This window comes from Populus alba, chromosome 2 (assembly GCF_005239225.2).
Source record: "Populus alba chromosome 2, ASM523922v2, whole genome shotgun sequence".
Lineage (NCBI taxonomy): Eukaryota > Viridiplantae > Streptophyta > Magnoliopsida > Malpighiales > Salicaceae > Populus > Populus alba.
This window is the reverse complement of record NC_133285.1, coordinates 15,404,423-15,426,958: the sequence shown is the minus strand read 5'-3', so window position 1 is coordinate 15,426,958 and position 22,536 is coordinate 15,404,423. Positions and strand designations below refer to the sequence as shown.

General features: G+C 30.8%; 4 protein-coding genes across 4 annotated transcripts; 3 read left to right on the top strand and 1 right to left on the bottom strand.

Moving 5' to 3' along the window:
• The first annotated feature begins 2,238 nt into the window (after window positions 1-2,238).
• Window positions 2,239-6,288, top strand: LOC118049871 (protein SULFUR DEFICIENCY-INDUCED 1). Its single transcript, XM_035060013.2, has 4 exons — window positions 2,239-2,490; window positions 4,042-4,254; window positions 4,808-4,963; window positions 5,757-6,288. Exons 1-4 carry the CDS (start codon window positions 2,353-2,355, stop codon window positions 6,168-6,170), a joined length of 921 nt encoding a protein of 306 aa, XP_034915904.1. The 5' UTR covers window positions 2,239-2,352; the 3' UTR covers window positions 6,171-6,288.
• Window positions 6,289-7,994: 1,706 nt separating this feature from the next.
• On the top strand, window positions 7,995-11,293 carry LOC118049872 (pantoate--beta-alanine ligase). The gene is made up of 4 exons (XM_035060014.2): window positions 7,995-8,872; window positions 9,619-9,732; window positions 10,458-10,589; window positions 10,883-11,293. Exons 1-4 carry the CDS (start codon window positions 8,276-8,278, stop codon window positions 10,997-10,999), a joined length of 960 nt encoding a protein of 319 aa, XP_034915905.1. The 5' UTR covers window positions 7,995-8,275; the 3' UTR covers window positions 11,000-11,293.
• A 531-nt stretch (window positions 11,294-11,824) lies between these two features.
• Window positions 11,825-14,827, bottom strand: LOC118049873 (vesicle-associated membrane protein 722). Its single transcript, XM_035060015.2, has 5 exons — window positions 14,452-14,827; window positions 13,929-14,070; window positions 13,141-13,261; window positions 12,770-12,832; window positions 11,825-12,228 (listed from the first exon to the last, which is right to left on the bottom strand). Exons 1-5 carry the CDS (start codon window positions 14,639-14,641, stop codon window positions 12,085-12,087), a joined length of 660 nt encoding a protein of 219 aa, XP_034915906.1. The 5' UTR covers window positions 14,642-14,827; the 3' UTR covers window positions 11,825-12,084.
• A 3,773-nt stretch (window positions 14,828-18,600) lies between these two features.
• LOC118049875 (uncharacterized) lies at window positions 18,601-21,883 on the top strand. The gene is made up of 3 exons (XM_035060017.2): window positions 18,601-18,951; window positions 19,942-20,096; window positions 21,297-21,883. The coding sequence occupies exons 1-3, from the start codon at window positions 18,693-18,695 to the stop codon at window positions 21,510-21,512; spliced, it is 630 nt and encodes a 209-aa protein (XP_034915908.1). The 5' UTR covers window positions 18,601-18,692; the 3' UTR covers window positions 21,513-21,883.
• The last annotated feature ends 653 nt before the right edge of the window (window positions 21,884-22,536 follow it).

Sequence of the window (22,536 nt, the reverse complement as noted above, 5' to 3'; positions counted from 1 at the left end):
ATTATACATTTCACAAACCAAATATAACCATAATTTATTTATCTCATCCATTCATCATAAAATCCTAATTCAAAATATAATAAAGATTCAACTTTGACTATATAAAATACTTAAATTCATTGAACAACATCGATGTATCAACACATTGCTAAACACATATGAATAGGAAAACATTTCACTTGATTCTACAACTTCACATTTTCATCTCCGTATGGCCAACCCTTGACTTAACAAAATATCAAGTTTTCTTTCTTTATAATTTATTTTAATTTCCCTTAACTTATCACTCATTGTATATCTTATAGATGACAACCCAATTATATTAAAATTTAACATTATAACTATGTGATCACAACATTCCTTCATCAAAGTACATGCATCATTCAATAATATTCAATTTCAATAATTATATGAATTATGCTACAATACATAATTATACTCAATTATAAAGATTAAACCCACTTAAATTCATCCTTCCATTCTTTCTTACTTGGTTGACCCTTTTGCCCATTAATTTAACAAGCTTCCTACTTCAATAACAAGTGATTTCATATAATTCTTGAGTTATTCTAGCCTATTTATATGATTTCACTAGTAATTTGTAATTCCCTCAAAATCATTTAAGAACCCTAATTAGGTAAAAAATTGAAATTCTACACTAACATACTAACTACTTAAATTAATAAGAGCATTAGGGTTTAAAGATGCATTTGAAATTCCTTTCCTTTGCAAATCAATGTTTTCAATTTCTCCTTCCTCCTCCAAGCTTCTCGCTTTTTCTTTATCTCTAGTCGTCTCTCTTTATGTATCTCTTCCTTTCTCCCGAATCTTTTTTTCAACCTTCATGTATGTCTCATCTCCCTCCAATCTTTCTTTAACACCCCTTCACATTATCTCTCAAGAGAGATGAAGAAGAAATTAAAAAAAAAAAAGAAGATGAAGACTCTTGGTCTTCCTCCCTCCCTTTATAGTTTCACGTCAGCTTTTAAAGGGGAAGAGAAGAGTTTCTAGTTAAACTCTAATTTTACCCTTATTTACTGTCTATATGTTATTTTACTCTTAACTCCAGCATCATTACGAGGTTTTTTTGGACTCCGATTAATTTAAAATTTTAACTCGGGTTATAGTGACATGTTAGGAGGTTACTTTTAAAATTATAACTTGATATAATGGTCAGATTGAGAGTTATTCTTGATAGCGTGAAACTAGCCGGCATGTAGTTTTTACACCAAAATCTGAATTTATGTATTATTTTATCTAGTTAAATCATCAGTATTTACAAACTGATTCATTAGGGACTTATCCAAATTTATAATAGATTTGTTCCTCAAATTTCATCCATTTACGGGTTTAAACTGCATGATTGTACGCAAGTTTAAATCGGCGGTCAAAGTTATTCGTGCATAAAACCATACATTAATTTGTTTAAAGATTCCAAATTACTTTTCTAAGTATTTTCACCTCACATTTATATATAAAAAATCTCCATAATAATCACTAGTTTGTCAATTTTTTGGGTTATGGGTTCACATTGTACCTTTTATGCTTGTCGGGTTATATTTTCTACATTTAGATGCATTTTTTATACCAAGTTTAAGCTGATCACGTCAAATTTCATTAAACTTTATACTAGAACATCGCTTTCGCTTTTTATCTCTTTGATTTGATTTTTATTTGCTTTTAATTGTCTTTTATTTTTCCATGATTTTCGTACTTTTACTTTCTAAACTAAAACCACACTATCTATCAAATTCCCAAAATTCAAAACCATATTTTTAATTCCAATACTCAATTTACTCATTTAAGATAATAGTTTTTATTATTAATTTCATGTATTTTATTTAGAGGTTTACGAAACAAATTATTAAAAACTTGATCAAATTAAGTGAACTTCATTAAACAATATCTCTTCTAGTTAAATTTAAAACACGGTTTAATCCGATTCTAGATAATAAATTTTCAGATTCAACTTATCAAATCAAACCGGGGAAGGCTTGATTAAACAAACGTGATTGAGATAAGACCTTGTAAGAAGATATATATGATTGAGAAAAGTCTATTGAGGAGAGTAAGGCGAGGGGGGGAGAGAGAGGATAGCAACCAATGAACCACAAAACGACACGCGATCAATGTAGAAAGATTTTGTCTGTGAAATGAAGTTGGCCAGCATACATCCATAAAGACGTCTACATTCATTCCAGACCTCCTTTCTCGTACATATATATTCGGACCCACTTTCTATGTGACAGTCTGCTCGATCTCTAGAGAAAGAAACCGACCTCCGGTTCTCTAACATTGTCATATGATCGAAGCGCGTGTAGTTTAGTAGCGTGTGAAGGTGTGAAAGAGGACATGGAAGCAGCAGCAGCAGGAGGAGGAAGCTCAAGAAAGTGCAGTGCTAATGGTGGTAAGAAAGAGAAGGATCTGTTCCATGTTATTCACAAGGTTCCTGCTGGTGATGGCCCTTATGTTAAAGCCAAGCATGCTCAGGTCTGTTAATTCCCACCTTCCCATATTCATACTGCTCTTTCCCTCATACATCCATGCAGATCGATGAAGCTCTTTACAACCCATGACCTCGACTCCATCTACTCAGCTTGGAACCCTAGCTAGCTAGATTCAAAACATTAGCTTTTTAAATTGTTCCAGTGATTTACTGTATATATATTCGTGATAAGCATTTTGCACTGTTATGGTTGACTAGCTAGCTGTTCTTTTTCCATTAATTACCCATTAATCCAATGATAATTATGATAATCATTAAGAGGTAATAAATGGGTTAGCTAATCAAGTCTTAATTATCACAAGTAATTAGCTTCAACACTACAACTCTTTTGATTGTAATTCTAGACCTTCTTCCTCACATGTATAAAACCACAAAATTTCAAACTAAAATTAATCAAACGGTACAGAAAATCTTATGATGTTTAATATCACTGAATACTAATTATTTAGTTAATTGATTTTTCTGCTATTGTTTTATGATTTTATATAAGACTTTCCAAACTTGTTTTACATATATACCATTTGATAAAAATGCTAATATCCCCGGAAAAAATTAAGAGTAGATGCAAATTTTCCTAATTTATAACTCATCATATCATATGATCTGTTATATAAATAGGTCAATGTTGCTTTCCATTATGGATAGCAATAATAAGATCGATTATTGTGAATATATAATGAATAGATACTTGAGATCATGTTACTATTAAATTTTTTTTTTTTTTGTGTGTTTATTTATTTTTTTTAATAAATGATTTGCTATAAAAGAATTTTTTTTTAAAGTCAATGTATTATAGTTAATTTTTTGAATTTTTTTTTTTTAAGATAAAGAGTGGATCCTATGCAGAGTCTAGCTAACTAGCTTAGGTGGTCCATCAATACATAGATGAAATTATGAAAACTCTTCATGATAATTAAGCTTGATGTTTTGTTCTTAATTTGGAGTTGTTTTGTTTCATGATAGGTTAATTTCCCTTGCTTCTCCTTCAAATTTAATTTGAGAGCAATCTAATTAATTGATATTAATAGTCTTAATTAAGTGTTCACTCCTTTTTTGTTAATTAAAGTAGATAAAAAATAACGAATAAGTGGTTTAATTTCATCTTAAGAAATAATATTGTCTCATTGTGAGATATTTGATGCCTTGAGTTTCTTTTTGGGAAAAAAAATAAAGAAAGAAATACATTGTTGTTTAAATAAATTGGATAACAAAATTAAGAACATTGTTTTAAATAAAATATTTTTTTTAAAAAAAATTATTTGTTTAAATCAATCGAGTTGAATTTCTGCAATGTACACACATATATTAACTAGCTTCAGTCGTGATTTTAATTTAATAGTGATGATAATTACTTTTTGAAAGATTTTTATTTATAAATATATTAAAATAATATTTTTTGATTTTTTAAAAAATTATTTTTAATACCAGCCTATTAAACAATCTAAAGAAATTAACTTAAAATATTTTAAAAAAATTGTTTTCAAAAACATTTTCAAAAGCAGCATATTGATTTAATTAAAATGTAAATATTTCAGCTGGTACAAAAGGACCCAGAAGCGGCCATAGTTTGGTTCTGGAAGGCGATAAATGCAGGAGACAAAGTGGATAGTGCCCTAAAAGACATGGCTGTCGTCATGAAGCAAATAGACAGAACTGAAGAAGCCATTGAAGCTGTCAAGTCTTTCAGAGGCCGTTGCTCAAAGCAAGCCCAGGAATCACTTGATAACGTTCTTATTGACTTGTACAAGGTATACTCTTAATTTCATACCAATGTCCTAAGTTCAATCATCATGTAAGATATTAATTCGCACGAAAAATTACCCATTTTGCAAATTTATAATTTGATTTTTCAAGTATTTTTCTTATAGATTTCATTGTTTTTTTTATCATAAAGAAATGAGACTAAGTTTAGATTAAGATCCATTTTGCAAGTGCGGTCTGAACAGGAATTGATCATAATTTTATTTTTGTTTTTAAAATTAATTTTATTTTATGTTTTTGAAATTTTTTTTATAATATTAATGTCAAATATAAATCTTAAATATTATTTTAATGTATTTTTAATCGAAAAATATTTTAAAAAACAACTTACTATCACATTCTCAGTGCTCCATAATACAGATATCAAATCTGAATTAGCTTGACTGGTTATTGGTAATTTATTGATCTAGTTAACATAGTAAAATTCAAGTAAGATTTGAATAAGGTCAATTTTATTTTTTATTTTTAAAACAGCATTCTTTCATTAAAAAATAAAATGGTATCATTTTAAGGTTGATCTGAATATAATTTTCTTTGCAGAAATGTGGGAAAGTAGAGGAGCAGATAGAGTTGATAAAAAGGAAGCTAAGATCAATATACCAAGGAGAGGCATTCAATGGCAAACCCACAAAAACTGCACGCTCCCATGGAAAGAAGTTCCAAGTTTCTGTTAAGCAAGAGACCTCCAGGTTGCTGGTATGGTGTCTGTTTAATTATTTATTTATTTATTATTGTGCTTTATATTTTATAGGTTCCCAGCTTTCATTTAGCTCTTGATTATACAGGTTTTTTCAACTCAATTAGTTTCCATCTTGTTATTATTTAATTATATAATGGATGTTTTTTTTTTATTATTATTATTAATCTTTGATATGTTGTTTGGTTAATTTTAATATAAAATAAATCAAGTAGTTTTTTTTATTAATCATTGATGCTTTTCAAATACATTTTTTCCTTTAAAACCATATCAAAATAACTTTATTTAGATTTTTCTATTTTTAAAATCAACATATCAAAATCATTAAAAAAACATTGAAAAAAATATTACTTTAATATTTTTTAAAATTAATATTTTAACACAATTTCAAGCATAAAAATAAATGATAACATTAAATCTTTCTTATTGATGTATTTGATTTTTTTTTTTTTAAAAAAATTTAAATTATTATTATTATTATTTTAAATTATCAAAATAACTTTATTTAGATCTTTTTTATTTTTAAAATCAATATACACTGAAAAAATATTAATTTAATATTTTTTAAAATTAAATGAATTTTTAAAATATATTTAAACACAATGATATCATCAAATATTATTATTATTATTTATAAATATTAATATTTAAAATAAAAAAAATATTATTTAAAATAAAATATTTTAAAAAACATCTTATAAACACTTATAAGGTGAGGTAAGATTACTTATTATTATCGGTATTAAAGTGGAAATAGATAGATGCTTTAAGGGATGCTTTCTGTGTGCGCAGGGAAACTTGGGCTGGGCCTATATGCAAAAGTCGAACTTCATAGCAGCCGAGGTAGTGTATCAAAAGGCCCAGATGATTGACCCAGATGCTAACAAGGCCTGTAACCTAGCCCTCTGCTTGATCAAGCAAGCTCGATACGACGAGGCTCGTTCTGTTCTCCTCGATGTCTCGCAGGGAAGACTTCCCGGTTCCGGTGACGTTAAGTCAAGATCACGGGCCGAGGAATTGTTGATGGAAGTGAAATCAAGGGAGACCCCCGACGAGTTAACGGATATTCTGGGCTTTAATCTTGATGAGGATGATGATTTTGTGAAAGGGCTAGAGAAATTGATGAGTGAATGGGCCCCATCTAGATCCAAAAGGCTTCCAATCTTTGAAGAAATCTCTTCATTTAGGGACCAGTTGACTTGTTAATTTTGTATATTTAGGTAGCCTTTTTTTTTTTTTCTTTTTCTTTTTCAATGTAGGATAACCAAATAAAAAAAAGTATTTGGTTGAAAAAAAAAAAATAAAAATAAAATTGTTTCTGAAATGTATTTTTAAAATATATATATTTTTATACACGATCCTTGTTTTTTTTATTTCAAATGGTAACCAAATATTATTTTGTACTTAATAATTTTTTTTGTTGTGCGTGTTTTAAAGAATCATTTGGAAATATGGTTGTATTTAAATTTTAAAAAAAAGTTTGTTAAAAATTATTATTATTATTATATATTTTTGAATCGTTTTGATGTATTAATCTTAAAAATAATTTTTAAAAAATAAAAAAAATATTATTTTAATACATTTCAATATAAAAAAATATTTTAAAAAAACAAATATAAGTACACTTCTACAACAGGAATTTAAAAAGCTGTGAATGAGGTGTTCATGTTCATGTTGTTTCTATAACAATTACGAAAATGATAATTCATTGTAAGTAATAAAAAAAAGATGGGATCAGTTTAGATATTTGGGCAAAGCCAATTTCTCAACTTCTTGATCGAGGCGGCGGCGGCGGCGCGGCGGGGGCAGTGTTTTGATTTTATTTGAGCTTGAACATTTGACCGAGAGAGGCGGCTTCTTAGTTTATATTGATTTTATCATCCAGATTCTCAACGGGCAGCCACAATGCACGGTCGTTAAGAGTCAAGGATTAAATTTGTCAATCAAAACTATTTATTTGTCCTTGAAGATGACTAGAATATTTGCACTCCCGGTTAGTAAGTCCGGGAAAGAAAAATTCGAGTATTTTACATTGATTTGCACGCTGTTTTGAAATATAAATTAAACAGTTCTATTGGATTAAATTAATTTTTTTAAAAAAAGAGGTTTTACTTTACTTCCGGAGGAATAAAATTATTTTATTGCTCATAAAGATAAAATCTACATAATTTTTCATAATTTTTTTTATCTTTTTATTTTAGTTTTATTATTAATTTCAAAGTTCACTCAGGGTGTTACATTTATAGGGAGAAAAGACCTAACATTAGAACATCTAAATAAAAACAAGAAAAGTAAAATAGCTATGAAAAATAAAAGAAAATTCCAATAGCAATTTCTAAACTTGATTTGGGCATGTATGATGGCTTCTTATGGAATGTAAAACATTCTTCTAAAATTTCAGCCCAAACTATGTGAACTTGTTTGATCTTATTAGACTTATACTCAGATAAAAATCACATAACTAGAAGTAAAAGTATGATTATTTTTGTATTTTAAAAATAATTTTTTATAAAAAAATTTTAAAAAAATATTTTAATATATTTTCAAGTGAAAAAATATTTTAAAAAACAACTGCTACTATATTATCAAACAATAATGAGTTGTATGGACCATTAAAGGATATTGCATCAGACAAATTCATTATTATGTTCATGTACTAGGGGTATTGATGGATATGGTTTGGTTGGATTTGAATACAAGAATTATATTGAATCTAATTTATTATATTTATAAATTAATTATAAATCTATGTTATTTAATTTTTTTTACCCAAGTGAGCTGGAATATAATTGGACTGGGCTAATTGTTTTTATAAATACAACAATTATATAAACATCAATTGATTGAATTTATATTGCTAATTTTTATAAATGGATATTTATTTCACCTAACCTGTAATATTTATATTTTAGATTTTTTTAATTTATTATCATTTATAATATTCACTCTAATAGTACAAGTATCACTATTGAATCAATTTTTTTTAACACCCATGTTATGTAGTTAACAGGACTAGATACAGAGGATGTTGGCATGGGTGGAGGGAGCTAAACAATTCGATCAACCATGTGCTTAAAATCATGGACTTTTGCACCCAGCAAACCACCAAACACCATTAGGCTATGGAAAGTCACTTTCTTTTAACTAAAAAAATAGATCAACAGAAAGAACCAAACCGCCACTTGCAGGTTGCAATCTTAATACCAATATTCCTCTGACATAGCCATGCCAGTTGCCAAAACTCATCCCTTCAAGTCTTTCTATCTGAATCTCCACCGCTGAAATATTCACAATCCCTGATAGTTTGTCCGATGGAAGCGTCAAAGAAAGAGCCTTTGATAATAACAGACAAAGAGCAGATGAGGAAATGGTCAAGAACTATGAGATCTCAAGGCAAGAGCATTGGCCTTGTGCCTACAATGGGTTACCTTCATCAAGGCCACATATCACTCGTCAACGAGGCTCTAAAGCTCACCAACCTCACTGTCGTCTCAATCTATGTGAACCCAGGCCAGTTCGCTCCCTCTGAGGATCTTTCCACATACCCATCTGACTTCCATGGTGATATTAGCAAGCTCATGTCTGTTCCCGGCGGTGTTGATGTTGTTTTCCACCCCCATAATCTTTATGACTACGAAAATGACACGAAAAGAAATAAGAATGATAAGGGTGCTTGCAAGAATTTAGAGGGTAAAGGGGAGGTGGTGTCATGTTTGGAGGAGTCGGGGATGGGGCATGAAACATGGGTGAGAGTGGAGAAATTGGAAAACGGTTTGTGTGGGAAGAGTAGGCCTGTGTTCTTTAGAGGAGTTGCTACTGTTGTCACTAAATTGTTTAATATCGTCGAGCCTGATGTTGCTGTTTTCGGTAAGAAGGATTACCAGCAGTGGAGAATTGTTCAAAGAATGGTAAGACTCTTCCTTTTTTTTGTCCATTGGTTTTCTTTTGATTGAATAAGAGACAGGAATCCTTCACGTTTCTCAGAAAAGAAGTAAACTTTGGTGAATCGATTGAAAATATTAGTTTGCAAGAAAAATTTGCTTGTTGCTGACAAAGATTGTGAAATGTTGTCTCAAGTACATGTGCGTTTCTCAATAATCTTTTCAAATATTTCATGTGTTTGAGCACAGGATGATGATGTACTCTCTCTCACGGGCCCCATTTGAGTGGGACAATGGCCTTTTCTTAATGCAAAAGATTCTATTGTTCACTGTTAGGGTTTATAATAGAGAAAGTTTCGGATGTGTTATGCAATCTTGCATCAACTCAATGCTTCATGTGTATCATGTAACTAGATGGTAGAACAAAACAACACATGTCAATGTCATCATGCTCTGTAAAAATGATTTTATGGCTCTATCTCAACTTGAATTAGGATCCCAGTTCATGGATCTCTCGGTTCAAGAAAGAAAAATAAGAGTATCGACAGAGTTCATGATTCTCTTCTTGCTCTTTTGACAGATATTAGTATTCAGAACCTACATCAGCATTAGTGACTTGGTTTGCTTTTCAAGTTGATCTGTTTTTTCAGTATTCACCTTGTAATACTTCTGAAACACCTGGTTTGGTTTCTTAATTCGGAAGGTTAACCTACCCTTCTTGTTTTTTGTGACATTTTCATCAAATGGTGTATTTTTTGGTTGACTTCCTGCAGGTTCGTGATCTTGATTTTTCCATAAGAATAATAGGTACAGAGATCTTGCGCGATAATGATGGCCTTGCAATGAGTTCTCGCAATGTACACCTCTCTGCAGAAGAGAGGAGAAAGGTTCTTCAAATGATCCTTGGAACTTTTGATTTTCAATTTGCGATAGAAGTAGATTTGCTTATTGCATGCAGTCATACTTTCACCATGAGGAAACTCAAATCACCTCTATCCCTTTGTTTGTTAAGAAAAGAATTGCCAGCATCAAGAACTCTGTCGCATACTTTTGATTGTTAAAATCCCTTTCACTTACTTTCTATTATAGATGATTTAGCGCTCACAAATAAATTTGCATTTTGCTGGAGAAAACTCTCACTGGCCTTTTGCTGCTTAGTAAGTTGATTAAAAAAAAAAAAGTTAGATTCAGATGCTTCAACATGTACTTTAAGAGTAGATGTTTTACTTCTGCATATGCATATTAGCTGAAATGGTTCGATCATATTTTTTGCGAGAAGTTTTTAAAGAGCAGACATGTCAAAGAACCATCTTAACCCAAAAGCTTAAGCTGTTAGGTGAGGTCTTAGAATATGATTTATATTATTCTCTAACACATCCCCTCAAGTGAAAGCCCTTTGGGCTTGAAACTTGCACAGGCCCACATTACTTTGTGTTTAATTTTTATCAAATAAATGGGGATGGTGAGATTCGAACTCGTGACCACTGGATTATCAAGGCTCTGATACCATGTCAAAGAATCATCTCAACCCAAAAGCTTAAGCTATTAGATGAGGTCCTAGGATATGATTTATATTATTCTCTAACAAGACGTGTTTTTATGCTTTGTGCAGGCTTTGTCCATAAGCAGGTCATTGCTGGGTGCTAAATCATCAGCAGAGAATGGCCACATAAATTGTAGAGAATTAAGAGACTCAGTTATCCAAGCAGTAAGTGAAGCTGGAGGAAGAATTGATTACGCTGAGGTGAGGGGTGCAGTGTTTGTGTTCCCTAACTCTGCAATTTGAACTTGATTCTGATGTATCTGAAAACAGAACATTTTTTTTCTTCTATTCTCTTAACAACAGTAGCAGGTATTTCTGAAACTGATGATAATACAGTGACACTGTCTGTTTAAATACGAGTGGAATAAAATGCATGAACGTTAGATTGTTTCGACTTGATTGGAATCTGAGTTTTCTTGTACTATTAGTTATATCGATCTGATCCGATCTGATCCGAATCATTACGTTCTAATTGCGTTGTTTCTTTCTATCAGATTGTAGACCAAGAAAGTTTGCAGGCAGTGGAGGAGATCAGTAGTCCTGTGGTGTTCTGTATTGCTGCCTGGTTTGGGAAGGTCAGGCTGATAGATAACATTGAAATCAATCTGTGAGTTCCTACTGCCATTGTAGACCTAAAGTTTGGAGTTATTGGAAGAGATCAATAGTCCTGTGGTGTTTTGTGATGCTGCCTGGTTAGGGAAGGTCAGGCTGATAGATAACAGATTTTTGTTTTTCTTTTCACTGTGCTTGATAACCATGAACATTTGGCGCCTTTTCACTATTGTTTCAGAAGGGCGTAGAATTTGTACGGCGAGAACGGAACCTCTTTTTGAATGTGTTGGATACTCTTGCAATTCTGACAAAAGCGAACTTTCAAGAATATTCAAAATGATGTTCATGGCTAATGCATTGAAGTGTATTACAAAGATATTTCGACATGCCTCAGCTATGCCCCCAAATTGTATAAGATTCTTGATTGTGTCCCTAACAGTTTTTTTTATCTCGATTTAACTTGGATTAACCCACGACTCAGATAAATCAACTCAATTTGTTTTAAAAAATCTAGTCCAAAATAAAACATAGTTCAGACTAGGTTTCACATAATCCGTGATGAAGTTTATAACTACTTATATTCACTAGCCATGTAAATTTTATGGCATTTAAAGTGTTTTTCTGGGTTCTCACTATAATAGATAAAATAAATGAGAAAACATTGGTGAATTTTTAGTAGATTTTGGATTTAATTCTCTTTTGCTTTCTTCACAATAAGCTGAAAAAAATAACTAATACAATATGATCCCTAAACAAGATCTTTGAAAATATTTATTTTGCATGTAAACAAACAGGTCTGCGTAACACTGAATAATCAGGAAAATTTGAAACACCCATGTTTTGAACGTCTTTCAAAGCATAAGAATTTCAGAGAACTCCAAAAGGATGGGAAATATGGTAAGATGCCATCTCCACTTTGCCACTATCCACTTCTTGAGGTAATCAAATTCATTGTGTTTAACCAAGAACATATCGAGTAGTAAATGAATAACAAGGAATGGCCGCACACGTCAAGAAATTGTAAATAATTCAAAAAAAAAAAAAACTATACAGGCACTGTCGTATGATACAGTCATTTGAAGCCAAAAACTATATAGCAGAACCTGGTACGTGTAACCCCCAAAAGAGTGAAGGTAGATCATCTTCAGCATTTGAAGCCACCGCAAATTGACAATACTATGATGAAAATCAGGGCAATCAAGATCGCCAACACTATCAGCTTTATTTTCATGTTCTGCCACCACATTTTCCTCTTTATCTGGGTCCCCTGCTGCCTGAAATCTTGTGCCTGGGACAACACAACAAAGGACACGTTCATTGGTCAACAAAAAGAAGGCAACAGCAATGATCAAATACAATTCATAAACCATAGTTATGTACAATAAACACAAATGCAAAACGAAGCCTAGCCTAGAATGGAAATCCTTTGATTCTGGGTAAGTTTGCTAGCAATGAATGGAAGGACTAGTAGCCACCAAACGATGTTTATGTTTTTTGTAATATGGATTCTGCTTGTGTGTTGAAATGTTAATGCCAGTCCATGCTTCGATGCAGATGATAACTAGATGTATAAAGAAACCGTACAGCTGCATATTTTACAATCTCATTACTATATGTTCGCAGATGAGCTTCGGTAAGTTGCCTAATGCCTAAACATATCATACCCGAGTAAGTTTCATTTTCCTTCGCTGGAAGCTAGGAAATTGAATCAGTAATTAAGCCATTGGCACACTAAAATCCATCCATTTACATCCATTCCCAGTATGGTCAAGGGGATGGTCAATTTTGCTTTGTGGGGAAAATAAGAAAAGATAAATCTACCCGCTTACCTGAGAGTGAAGGTTTTCTGTTTTGTCCACCAGAAGTTCAATTTTCACTCCACGATCAAGAACCTGCAGAAATGAACTTCAATCTCTTAAACATAGCTCCATGTATCAGTTTTTAATTATTATGATCTATACTGAAATGTAACTAGAATCTTCCCAGTAAAAACAAATTAAACTGAAAATGACAAGACCATACAATATGAAATGAACTTCATTAATCAACATGATAGCTCCACAACTCTGTTCTTATTTTTTATGATCTGCACTATATAAAACCAGAATCTTCCCTGTAAAACCATAATCCCCAAACAAAAAAATAGAAACTTCCGTAATCCCTTTTGGTAGTTATAAAAAAAGAATTAAGAATGCCTTACCTTATCTATGTTTTCCATCATAACTCCTTTCACTTCAGAAACCTGAGCTTTTACTTTGGCAAGCTTGCTGACTTCCTCTGGATGGTCCATACAATACTGCATCTGCTCCTTCAACTTCGGCCTAAGTCAAAAACGACAACTTTGTGACAACAAATAGATTTATAGCATAGTGATGCAGGAGATCTTTTTATGTTAATAGGTACCATCGTACGGGGCTGAAATTTTGTTAGAAAATCTTGCAGGCTCTATTTAGAGTGTATTTGGAATTATAATAAAAATTATTTTTTTAATTTTTATTTGAATATATATTAAAATAATATAAGTTTTTATTTTTAAAAATATATTTTTAAAATTAAGACGTCAAAATAATTCAAAAACACAAAAAAAAATTTAAACTAAAACAAAATTAAAAAATTTTCAAAAGCAGTGCAATCACAAAAATAAATATTGCCTTATATACCTAGCGTTAAAATTTTTATAGCAACTCAAAAGACCTTCAATGACACCTAGAAGTTATTGTTATAGATTAGAGCTTTTTTTTTTTTTTTAATTTTCTGCTTTCCTTGTTCATTTAAGTTTATTTAAGTATCTGAAAAGAAACATCAGTAACAAAATTGCAATTAAAGTTTCTTAGTGATCCTTTATTTTGAAAATTTTATGTTCTTGTAATTATTGTGTTTCTCGTGTTATTTTCGTCATTGTCAAGGAGACACTGCTTCTTATTCTTTTTTGTTTTTTTTTTACAAGCATGATACTGCATCCAATAAACAAATGACAAGAAAAATTACCCAAATTCCTTCTTCAGACTATTAGCAACCGCTATTGCAGCTTTCCCCCCACCATATCTGTTGGTAAAATCCTCCTTGATTCTCTCGAGATAGGCAATCGGAATCTGTCGCCCCACAGACTCCGCTGCAACTACACAGTAAGCTGCAAAAGTTCCGAGATGCCACCGTTAGTTTGGAAACTTTTAATTGCTATTAATTAAATCCATCACTTATGTACATCCATTTCTACAATTCTAAAGCTTAAAATAAAATAAAAAGATATATTATATACTCATAAAACATCAATAATCACTATCTATGTCATCGTTAAAAGCTAAGAAAATTCTAGTTTAGTAAATTAAATATTCTTTTTTTCAAATGTTTCCTTTCGTAGCCATCATCTATAACTATATGAAATAAATAACAAATATCATCTAGAAAAATCGCAAAGGCATAAAAAGATCACAGCAAAACGTATAGATCAGATCATAAAGAGCGGTAAATCAATTAATCAACGGAGGGAGGGAGGGAGGGAGGGAGATACTGAAGCCGTTATCGACGAGGTAGTTGAAGGTGTGGCCATCGCAGTTGTAAGTGAACTTGTTGTTAGTTGCAGGAAGTTTCTGGAGGCACTGAGCGGCTATGCCCGCGAAGTTACCAGAGAAATCGGTGTAATCAGCCAAAATCACCGTGCCTCGAGCCACGAAGCTGTAGATCAATGATTGTTGCCCCATCTAATAAAAAAATAAGCTCTAACCCTGGGAGAGAAGCTAGGTTTCGTAGCAGCAGAAGCGGAGATGAATTTTCGAAGACGAGAGAGGAAATAGGGAGAATTTCGTTATCGCTTGGAGGTGAAGAAAGCTTCAAGGTAGGCAGATAGCGTACCGTAGCTTTTGTTTTGTTTATTTATTTACTGGTAAAACCACCCTCTGAATTTTTTATTATTTTCGGAAAACGCCACGAAGTTTGGTTTGATTTTATTTTTTTTATTTGATTTTGATATTTTAATACGAGGGCGTCCCAAGTCGTTCAGGAAGAGTTTTTCTTCTCTTCTAGAAGAGAAGAAAAACCTAGAAGAGAAGAAAATTCATCTCTATTTTTTCATTTAATTTCTAAATTTTTTTATTGAAAATCAGGAAATGGAATATATTTGCATTAAAATATTTTTTAAAATTAATAAATTAGAAAATATGTTGAGGTATTTTTTTTCATTTTCTGTTATAAGGACTAGATTATACAAACTAAAATTATAAGGACTACACTGTAAATATGCCATCCTCGGCCTTCATTAGAATAGCATTGTTTAAGTGTTTACAATACGAATTCAAAACCTTTTGTGATTATTATTATAGCATGATTCAATAAGATTCATCCACGTCTAAAAAAAATAAGGAATATTATGCTAAGAATATTCAGAAAAATATTAAATTAAATTTGATCTTAAACGAAATTAATTAAGCTATACGAAGCGGATACAATTGACTCCAAAAGGAGTTTGATCACATGTGAGTTATTTTTATTAAATGATTTTTTTAAAAAAAATAAAACTATAATATTGTCTTTATAAATTTTGGATGGAGTCAACAAATTTTATTGAATTAATATTTAATTTAATTCAATTAAAAATTCAGTTCAAATTAGAATTTAAATCCTAAATATCTTAGATCAACCCACCTAGGTTTTATCAACTATGATACAAACACCTCCATCAAAATCTATAATATACACAAATAAATTATAATAAACCCACTAGAAATTTTATTGAATTAATATTAAATTTAATTTAATTAAAAATTCAATTCAAATTAGAATTTAAATCCTGGAATATCTTAGATGAACCCACCATACTAGGTTGGGTTTTATCAATTATGATAGAAAACACCTACATCAAAATCTATAATATACACAAATAAACTATAATAAACCCACTAGAAATTAATTACATGCAACCTGTTTCAAAAAATAAACAATATTCCTAAATCTCAAATCCACTGATAGAAATCATGGCAGATCTATCTTATAAAAAACAAAACTTATTCTATTTTTTTTCTTCCACTAGCTCTAAATATTTTTTCCTAAAATAAAACATGGATGTTTTCTTCCTATACAACCATATTTAATACTCAAAAGTATTTACTTTTATTTTTAATTTATCAAAAATATTTATTAACTTACAAATTGAGACATAGATAAAGAAGAATTTAATTCGAACTTGATGGAGATTGACCAACTCAAATAGATAGAAATTTTGGACTTGATGGATAATTGGTAGGGTATAAATATTGTCAAACCCGACCGAACCTAGCTTGAACTATATATTTATATTATATAGACATATTTGTAGAATATTTTTTTTTTTGTACAATATATACACACAAACACACACACAAACATACCTTAATATTGATATAAAACATATGCATGCACTTGCATACACATACATACATAATATTTTATTTTTATTGATCAATAAAAATAGTAAAATAATATATACATTTTGGAATACTCGAAACTTAATGAATAATTTTTATAAATATTTAAATTTCCTATCTAGTTAATAATATATAGGATATGAAACCGATCGTTACCCATTTGATCCCTAGATATAGATAAAAAAGGCATGTATTCAAGTTGAAAAAATTATAAACAAGTGTTTTAAGTTTTTCAATTAGAAAAGTTTTATTTTCTTTGTTTTTCTTTTCTTTTCTTTCCTTTTTTTTTTTTTAAAAAAAATAAAATAAAATTGGAGTATCTCTTCAATACTGAATAACCACTATTAAAGCTCTCTTTAAATTTGATTTTTCTATGGTTTGAAGATAACCTCATTTATTTTTGAAGCTTTTCATTTTTATCCATTAACCCAATCCGAATTAAAAATAGCATTGGTATTCAAGTACAACTTTCCCCTAGTTCATATGCTATATAGATAATCTCGATAAAGCATGTTGTTGTCCATATAATTTTTTTTTATTTAGTTATAATAGTATAATTAAATATAATTTAACAATTCAATAACCTATCAATCTAGAACATAGTTTGAGTCCTAATTTTAAATTAAATCAAAATAAAAATTAATTTGATCAAATCTATTTGACCCAATCAAAACCTTGGTTTGGCTTAAAAAAACTAAAACTATATTATTTTAATTTTTTAAAAAAAATTCTTAAAACAATGGTTATTAACTAAAGTTAATTCACTCAACATGAAATTGGATCTTGAACAGTTTTATTAACTTTGAAAATAATATGTTTTTTATTCAAGCATCCAAAGATTAGCGGTGATCAAACACCTAGGCATATAGGTGTTTTGAGATATTAGGAAGAATAATTTTAAGGTGATCAGAGAGGTTTCGCCACCAGTTTTACAATTGCATTACATAAGATTATTGGTCTATATTTTTTAAAATTTTAAAATTTTAAATTAAAATTATTTTTTATATTTTTAGATTATTTTGATATGTTAAATATTATGAATTGATAGGTCATTAAAGTATATTTTAATATATTTTTGAGTAAAAAATTAATTATTATCTATTTTTAAATACCTTACAGAACTTGGTAATTTTGTGGGGTGAATTTGATGACTGTTTGGTCGGATTTTTTTTTTTAAAAAAAAAAATAAACTTAGTCCCTATAAAATGTAATTGAATTATTGTGATTGATGATATCATCCAAAGTTGGAAGGCGCAGCCTCATCCCTTGTTCTCGACTCAACCTTTGATAGCCTCAAACCCGATTCCAAATCCAATCCTGAGCCAATTTTTAGATGGATTCATATTGAATTATCATATGCATTTTTAACTCGGTTTTGATTTAACTTTTAGGCACCAAGAATTCAGTTTTAGATAATAATTGATATTGTGTTAATAATTGGTTTTAAAATATTTTTTATTTGAAATGCATCAAAATAATATATTTTATTTTTAAAATTTATTTTTAACATTAAAACGATTCAAAAATAAAAATTTAAAGTAATTTTTTTTTAAAAAAAAAAACACAACATGTACAATACCAAATAGAGTGTTAATCTAACCCTAAAAACACATATCAAGTTCTTGTCATATCTTGCATATTTTGAATTTGATTTTAATTTAATCATGACTTAACTCCTAAATTTGTTGAAAGCTTTTGAAACCCATTTTTTTTCAAACGTTTTAACAACTTATTGCCATTTTTTTTTTTTAATCAAAACAAAAAATTCAATTTTTCTATTTAAAAAAAAAGATAAGAGATAAAAAAAAAAATGAAACCAAACAACACCAAGTTTTTAATTTAATCACGACTTAGCTCCTAAATTTGTTGAAAGCTTTTGAAAACCATATTTTTTCTTCGAACGTTTTAACAGCTTATTGCCATTTTTTTTAATGAAAACAAAAAATTCAAGTTTTCCATTTAAAAAAAAATAATAAAGCAAAAATGAAGCCAAAACCTAAGTTTTTATTAACATAGTGTTTATTTTTGTGGTTCAACTATATTTTTTAAAAAATATTTAAGGTAATGTTTAAATTGTTTTGATGTTAAACATAAATTTTTAAAAATAAAAATATATTATTTTAATATATTTTAAAAAATAATATTTTAAGAATAATGAAATAGTGGATGAAAAACCAAATCAAACAACTTATATACTCATGACCCAAGCAAGGCCCAAATCCAACGAAATCGGATGATCCTACAAATGTAATTATCCTAACATTACCTTCTTACAGCATCATTAGCCAAGTAGAAACAGAGAGACGGTCGGAGGCAGATACTGCGTGAGAGCAATACTAGCTTAACGTTAGCCATGAGTGGGGTTTCTGCTTCTGCGTCAGCTTCCTCACCATCTCATTGTTTCTACAATCTTCAATCTAAAATCCAAATTAAGCAAGAGATTTACTTTGTCAATCCTCCTCTTATCTCATGTTCATCATCATCATCATCATCGCATATAAAGCTTAAAACCCATCTGGGTCTGAGGTTTGAAACAGCTTTGAGAGGTTATCGTAAAATCAATGTACGATGCAGTAGCAGCAGTGGACCTGGTGGCCCTGGTTCTGCTTCTGGTACATAGATTTCTTTTTCTCATTATTTTTGGTCTATGTATTGATAGATATTATATTATTTGGTGGTGATTTGAGAGAAATCTTTTTATTTGTTCCTTATTGTTTGGATTTTGTGAATATAAATTTGGGTTTTTATCGTAGTTTGAATCTGATACGATCTTAGTTTTTGGTATCAAAAAATTTGCTGGTCACACACTTCCCAGATAGTGTTTACTAATGATGTGCCCATGTTAAAATATTGCATGCGGAATAGTTGTTTGTATTTGTTGCTAATCATGTGAAACAAATGGTGTCAGAATGCCTGTGTATAAATCCGATTACCCAAATCAATTTGGAAAGAAATCAGTCCTCCAAAATGTTTTTGACTAAGGGCCAATTGTGGTTTAAGGATTTCGTAGAGAATTTCTTGAAACATAAAGGGACTCTCGGTGTAACTAATGTGAACAATGACTTTAGAATGTCAAGTTTTGTGCTACTTAGGCTCGTAAGTGCAACAGTTTTTTTAGTGATTGTGTATGGATGTGAATGTATTGTGTGATTTTATCACGAGACTTTGTCAATGCTGAAGAGGATGTATAGTCTAGTGGCCAAGTTTCATTATGATTTCAAATACTTTGCTGAAGATGTTGGCCTTGATCTTTTATTTGTTGGAATTGTGATCGACTCCTTAGCATTGCGCATCTGTTGTGGAAAAAATTGATTATTAAGCAAACATTTCCTACAAGCAGTTACTGTAGGAATTAAGAAGCATTTATATTTGATGTTTAAACTCTTAGAAGTTTTTGAATCTTTGATAATGAATGATGTGAAGAGAGACTGTTGGGTTTTATGAAATACGGTTTTGGAGAATTGTGAAGTGTAAACCACTTAATGAATTTCGGGCCTACAAGATCATGAAGTATTGGAAATCGGAAGTGTCAGGATGCCAACTGTAGCATCATGTGATGTTGCTTCATTATTGCTAAACAATTGAGATACTTGATTTTGCAGGTGACAGTGATAGCAGGAGTGTTCTGGATGCATTTTTCTTGGGAAAGGCTGTAGCAGAAGCACTTAATGAGCGTGTTGAATCTGCAGTTGGGGAGTTTTTAAGTACAATTGGCAGGCTCCAAGCAGAGCAACAAAAGCAAATACAGGACTTCCAGGTAGTAAACTACATGTATTGTTATCAGTCTATATTAAATTTATTTATAGTCAAAGAGTACTTCCTTTTTACGTTCCTTCTTTTATTAATGGATGGTTCTTTGAGCAAATTCGTGCTGTTGTGTTCAGGGTGGAAGATGTTTAATTGTGTTCCACCTGTATTCAGATTCAAGAACTGTCACAGCAGATTTTCTTTGAAAGTTTTCTCTTAGCTTTTTAATTATAGTGGCATTACATGTTGAATTTTAGGTTACATATTTATGTTTTTATATGTTTTAATGATAACAATAAAATGAAAATTGGACTAATAATATGCTTTGTTGAAAATAAGTGTTAAACATGTTTTATACAAAGATTATATCAACAAGCATGAAGGATTTCATGAAAATAGGACTAAAAATTGTATAAGTGTAGTGATAATGAGAATGTATGCTCTTGTACTATGAAGGTTTGATTGCACAAATATGATTGTAATTAATGATTGATGATTTTGAAGTTGTTTTATATATATATATATATTTCGTACCTGGAATAATGGTGTTCTATCCATACCGGTCAGTAATATCTCAAAGTGTTTGAAAATGGAAGTCAAACATTGACAGAAAAAGACTTGTTTTTTTTTTATCATGATCATATTTTTACCAAAAGATTTTTAATTTTTTTTTCAAATAGATCGATTGCTATAGAAAGAGGATTAAGGCATGATTTGTGTGCATTTGATATTGATTCTATTTTTTAACATATAGGTTAGAGTACATTGTCTTATATGAAGAAACTCACCTATCCTAAGCTTATTAAAATGTTTTTTTGCCAAGTGTACTTGAGCTGTGAGTATCTTCCTTTTATTTCTATTCTATAGCATAGCTGCAAGATCTTTTTCTTGTTCTTGATTTATATATTTTCCCTTTTGCTAAATTGTTTTCAAGGCAATGTAGATTATATGGGCTGGGATTAACTTTCGCAGCCTGTCTGTGTGCTTTTGTATGAGTGGCTGTGCGTTATTTAGTTCATTCAAGTAGTTGAAATTATTTCCATGTAACCTAGAATGGTGTATATACATCTTACAGCTAGTATTTTTGACCTAGTAGAGGTTTGAGTATTTGAACCAGTCATGGCCATTTGCTCCTTACATTTTTAGCTTTATTGCTCTATCCTTCCAATTTTTTGGTGCGTGTATCTGTAAACCATTTGATCATGTGCAGGAAGATGTGTTGGGAAGGGCTAAAAAAGCCAAAGAGCAAGCAGCTCGCGAAGCCATGGAAGGGCAAGGAATCATTCCCAAGCCTACTACAGTAGAAACAACATCAGTCAACCAAGGTGTTAGCCAAACACCTTCACCATCTACAGCCAACGCTGTCAAGACAGATTCAAATCCTGCCACCGAGGGACCTGTTTTAGGGGTGTCAAGTGATGACTGAGCATCTTTCTCTGTGTTCTATGTGTGTTGAGTGTTAATACATTTCCATGCGATAAATCGGTTGTCTCTCAGCATGGCATACATGTTGCTAATTAGTTAGTTGCTAAACGTTTAGTACCACAGAACCTGTTCAAATGGACTGCAATGCTTCCAAGAATCATTACCACCATCACCATAAGATCTAGTGACCAGTTGTTGTCGTTTAGGAATTAGGAAATCTTGCATGCTCTGATGATTGCTTTGTCAAACATCAAGCTCCCGAATGAAGCTTTGTTTTAATAATTCGACACTTCGAATGTAATACTTACAAGTTTATAAACTCAATATCCTATTTAGTAGAGTAGTCGAGTCTATAATCTTTCGATCTTTTTATGCCACAGGTGCAATCATGATTTACCCCTCTCATGCATATTTTAATTAAATGATAAAATGAAGAGCAAAGTTGCACATTTTTATTCAAGAATGGAGGTGCTGCTGTGAAAGGCAGAGTTATAGGCAGCCTTTTGGGTGTTGCATCTGGCATGGCAGCAGGAAGGTGGTTTTAGAGATGGTCCGGGTGTGATGGTGCCTTTAGTGGATCCTTTTTTGGGTGCCATCAAGAATTTTTTGTCTAGACTGGGAGGTTCAAGTTCGTCAGGCCTCAAGAGGAACGAAGAGAACACGATTTAAAGTTCTTAAGCCACATCAAAATTCACAATTCAGTGTCTCATCTTTAATTTTAAACAATCAGATTTTTCATTTTCAAAGCTGCATATCAGATGCGGTTGAATCAGCTTTTTGCACTTGACTGTGCTGTTGTAAAAAGATGTAAACCCAGAATAAAAATTAAAGAAAAAAGCTTGATTGGTAGCTTTGATAATGTTCAAACACTAGCACTGTTTGGTTAGCTAATTGAGCATATTGACACAATGCTTAGATCTCTCTATTTTTTGGATAATTTCTAAGCTACATCAAGATGTAGTAGAGAAAAAACATGGAATTTATCTGTGGGGAAAGAATTGTGCATGGGGGGAGAAGAAAGAATG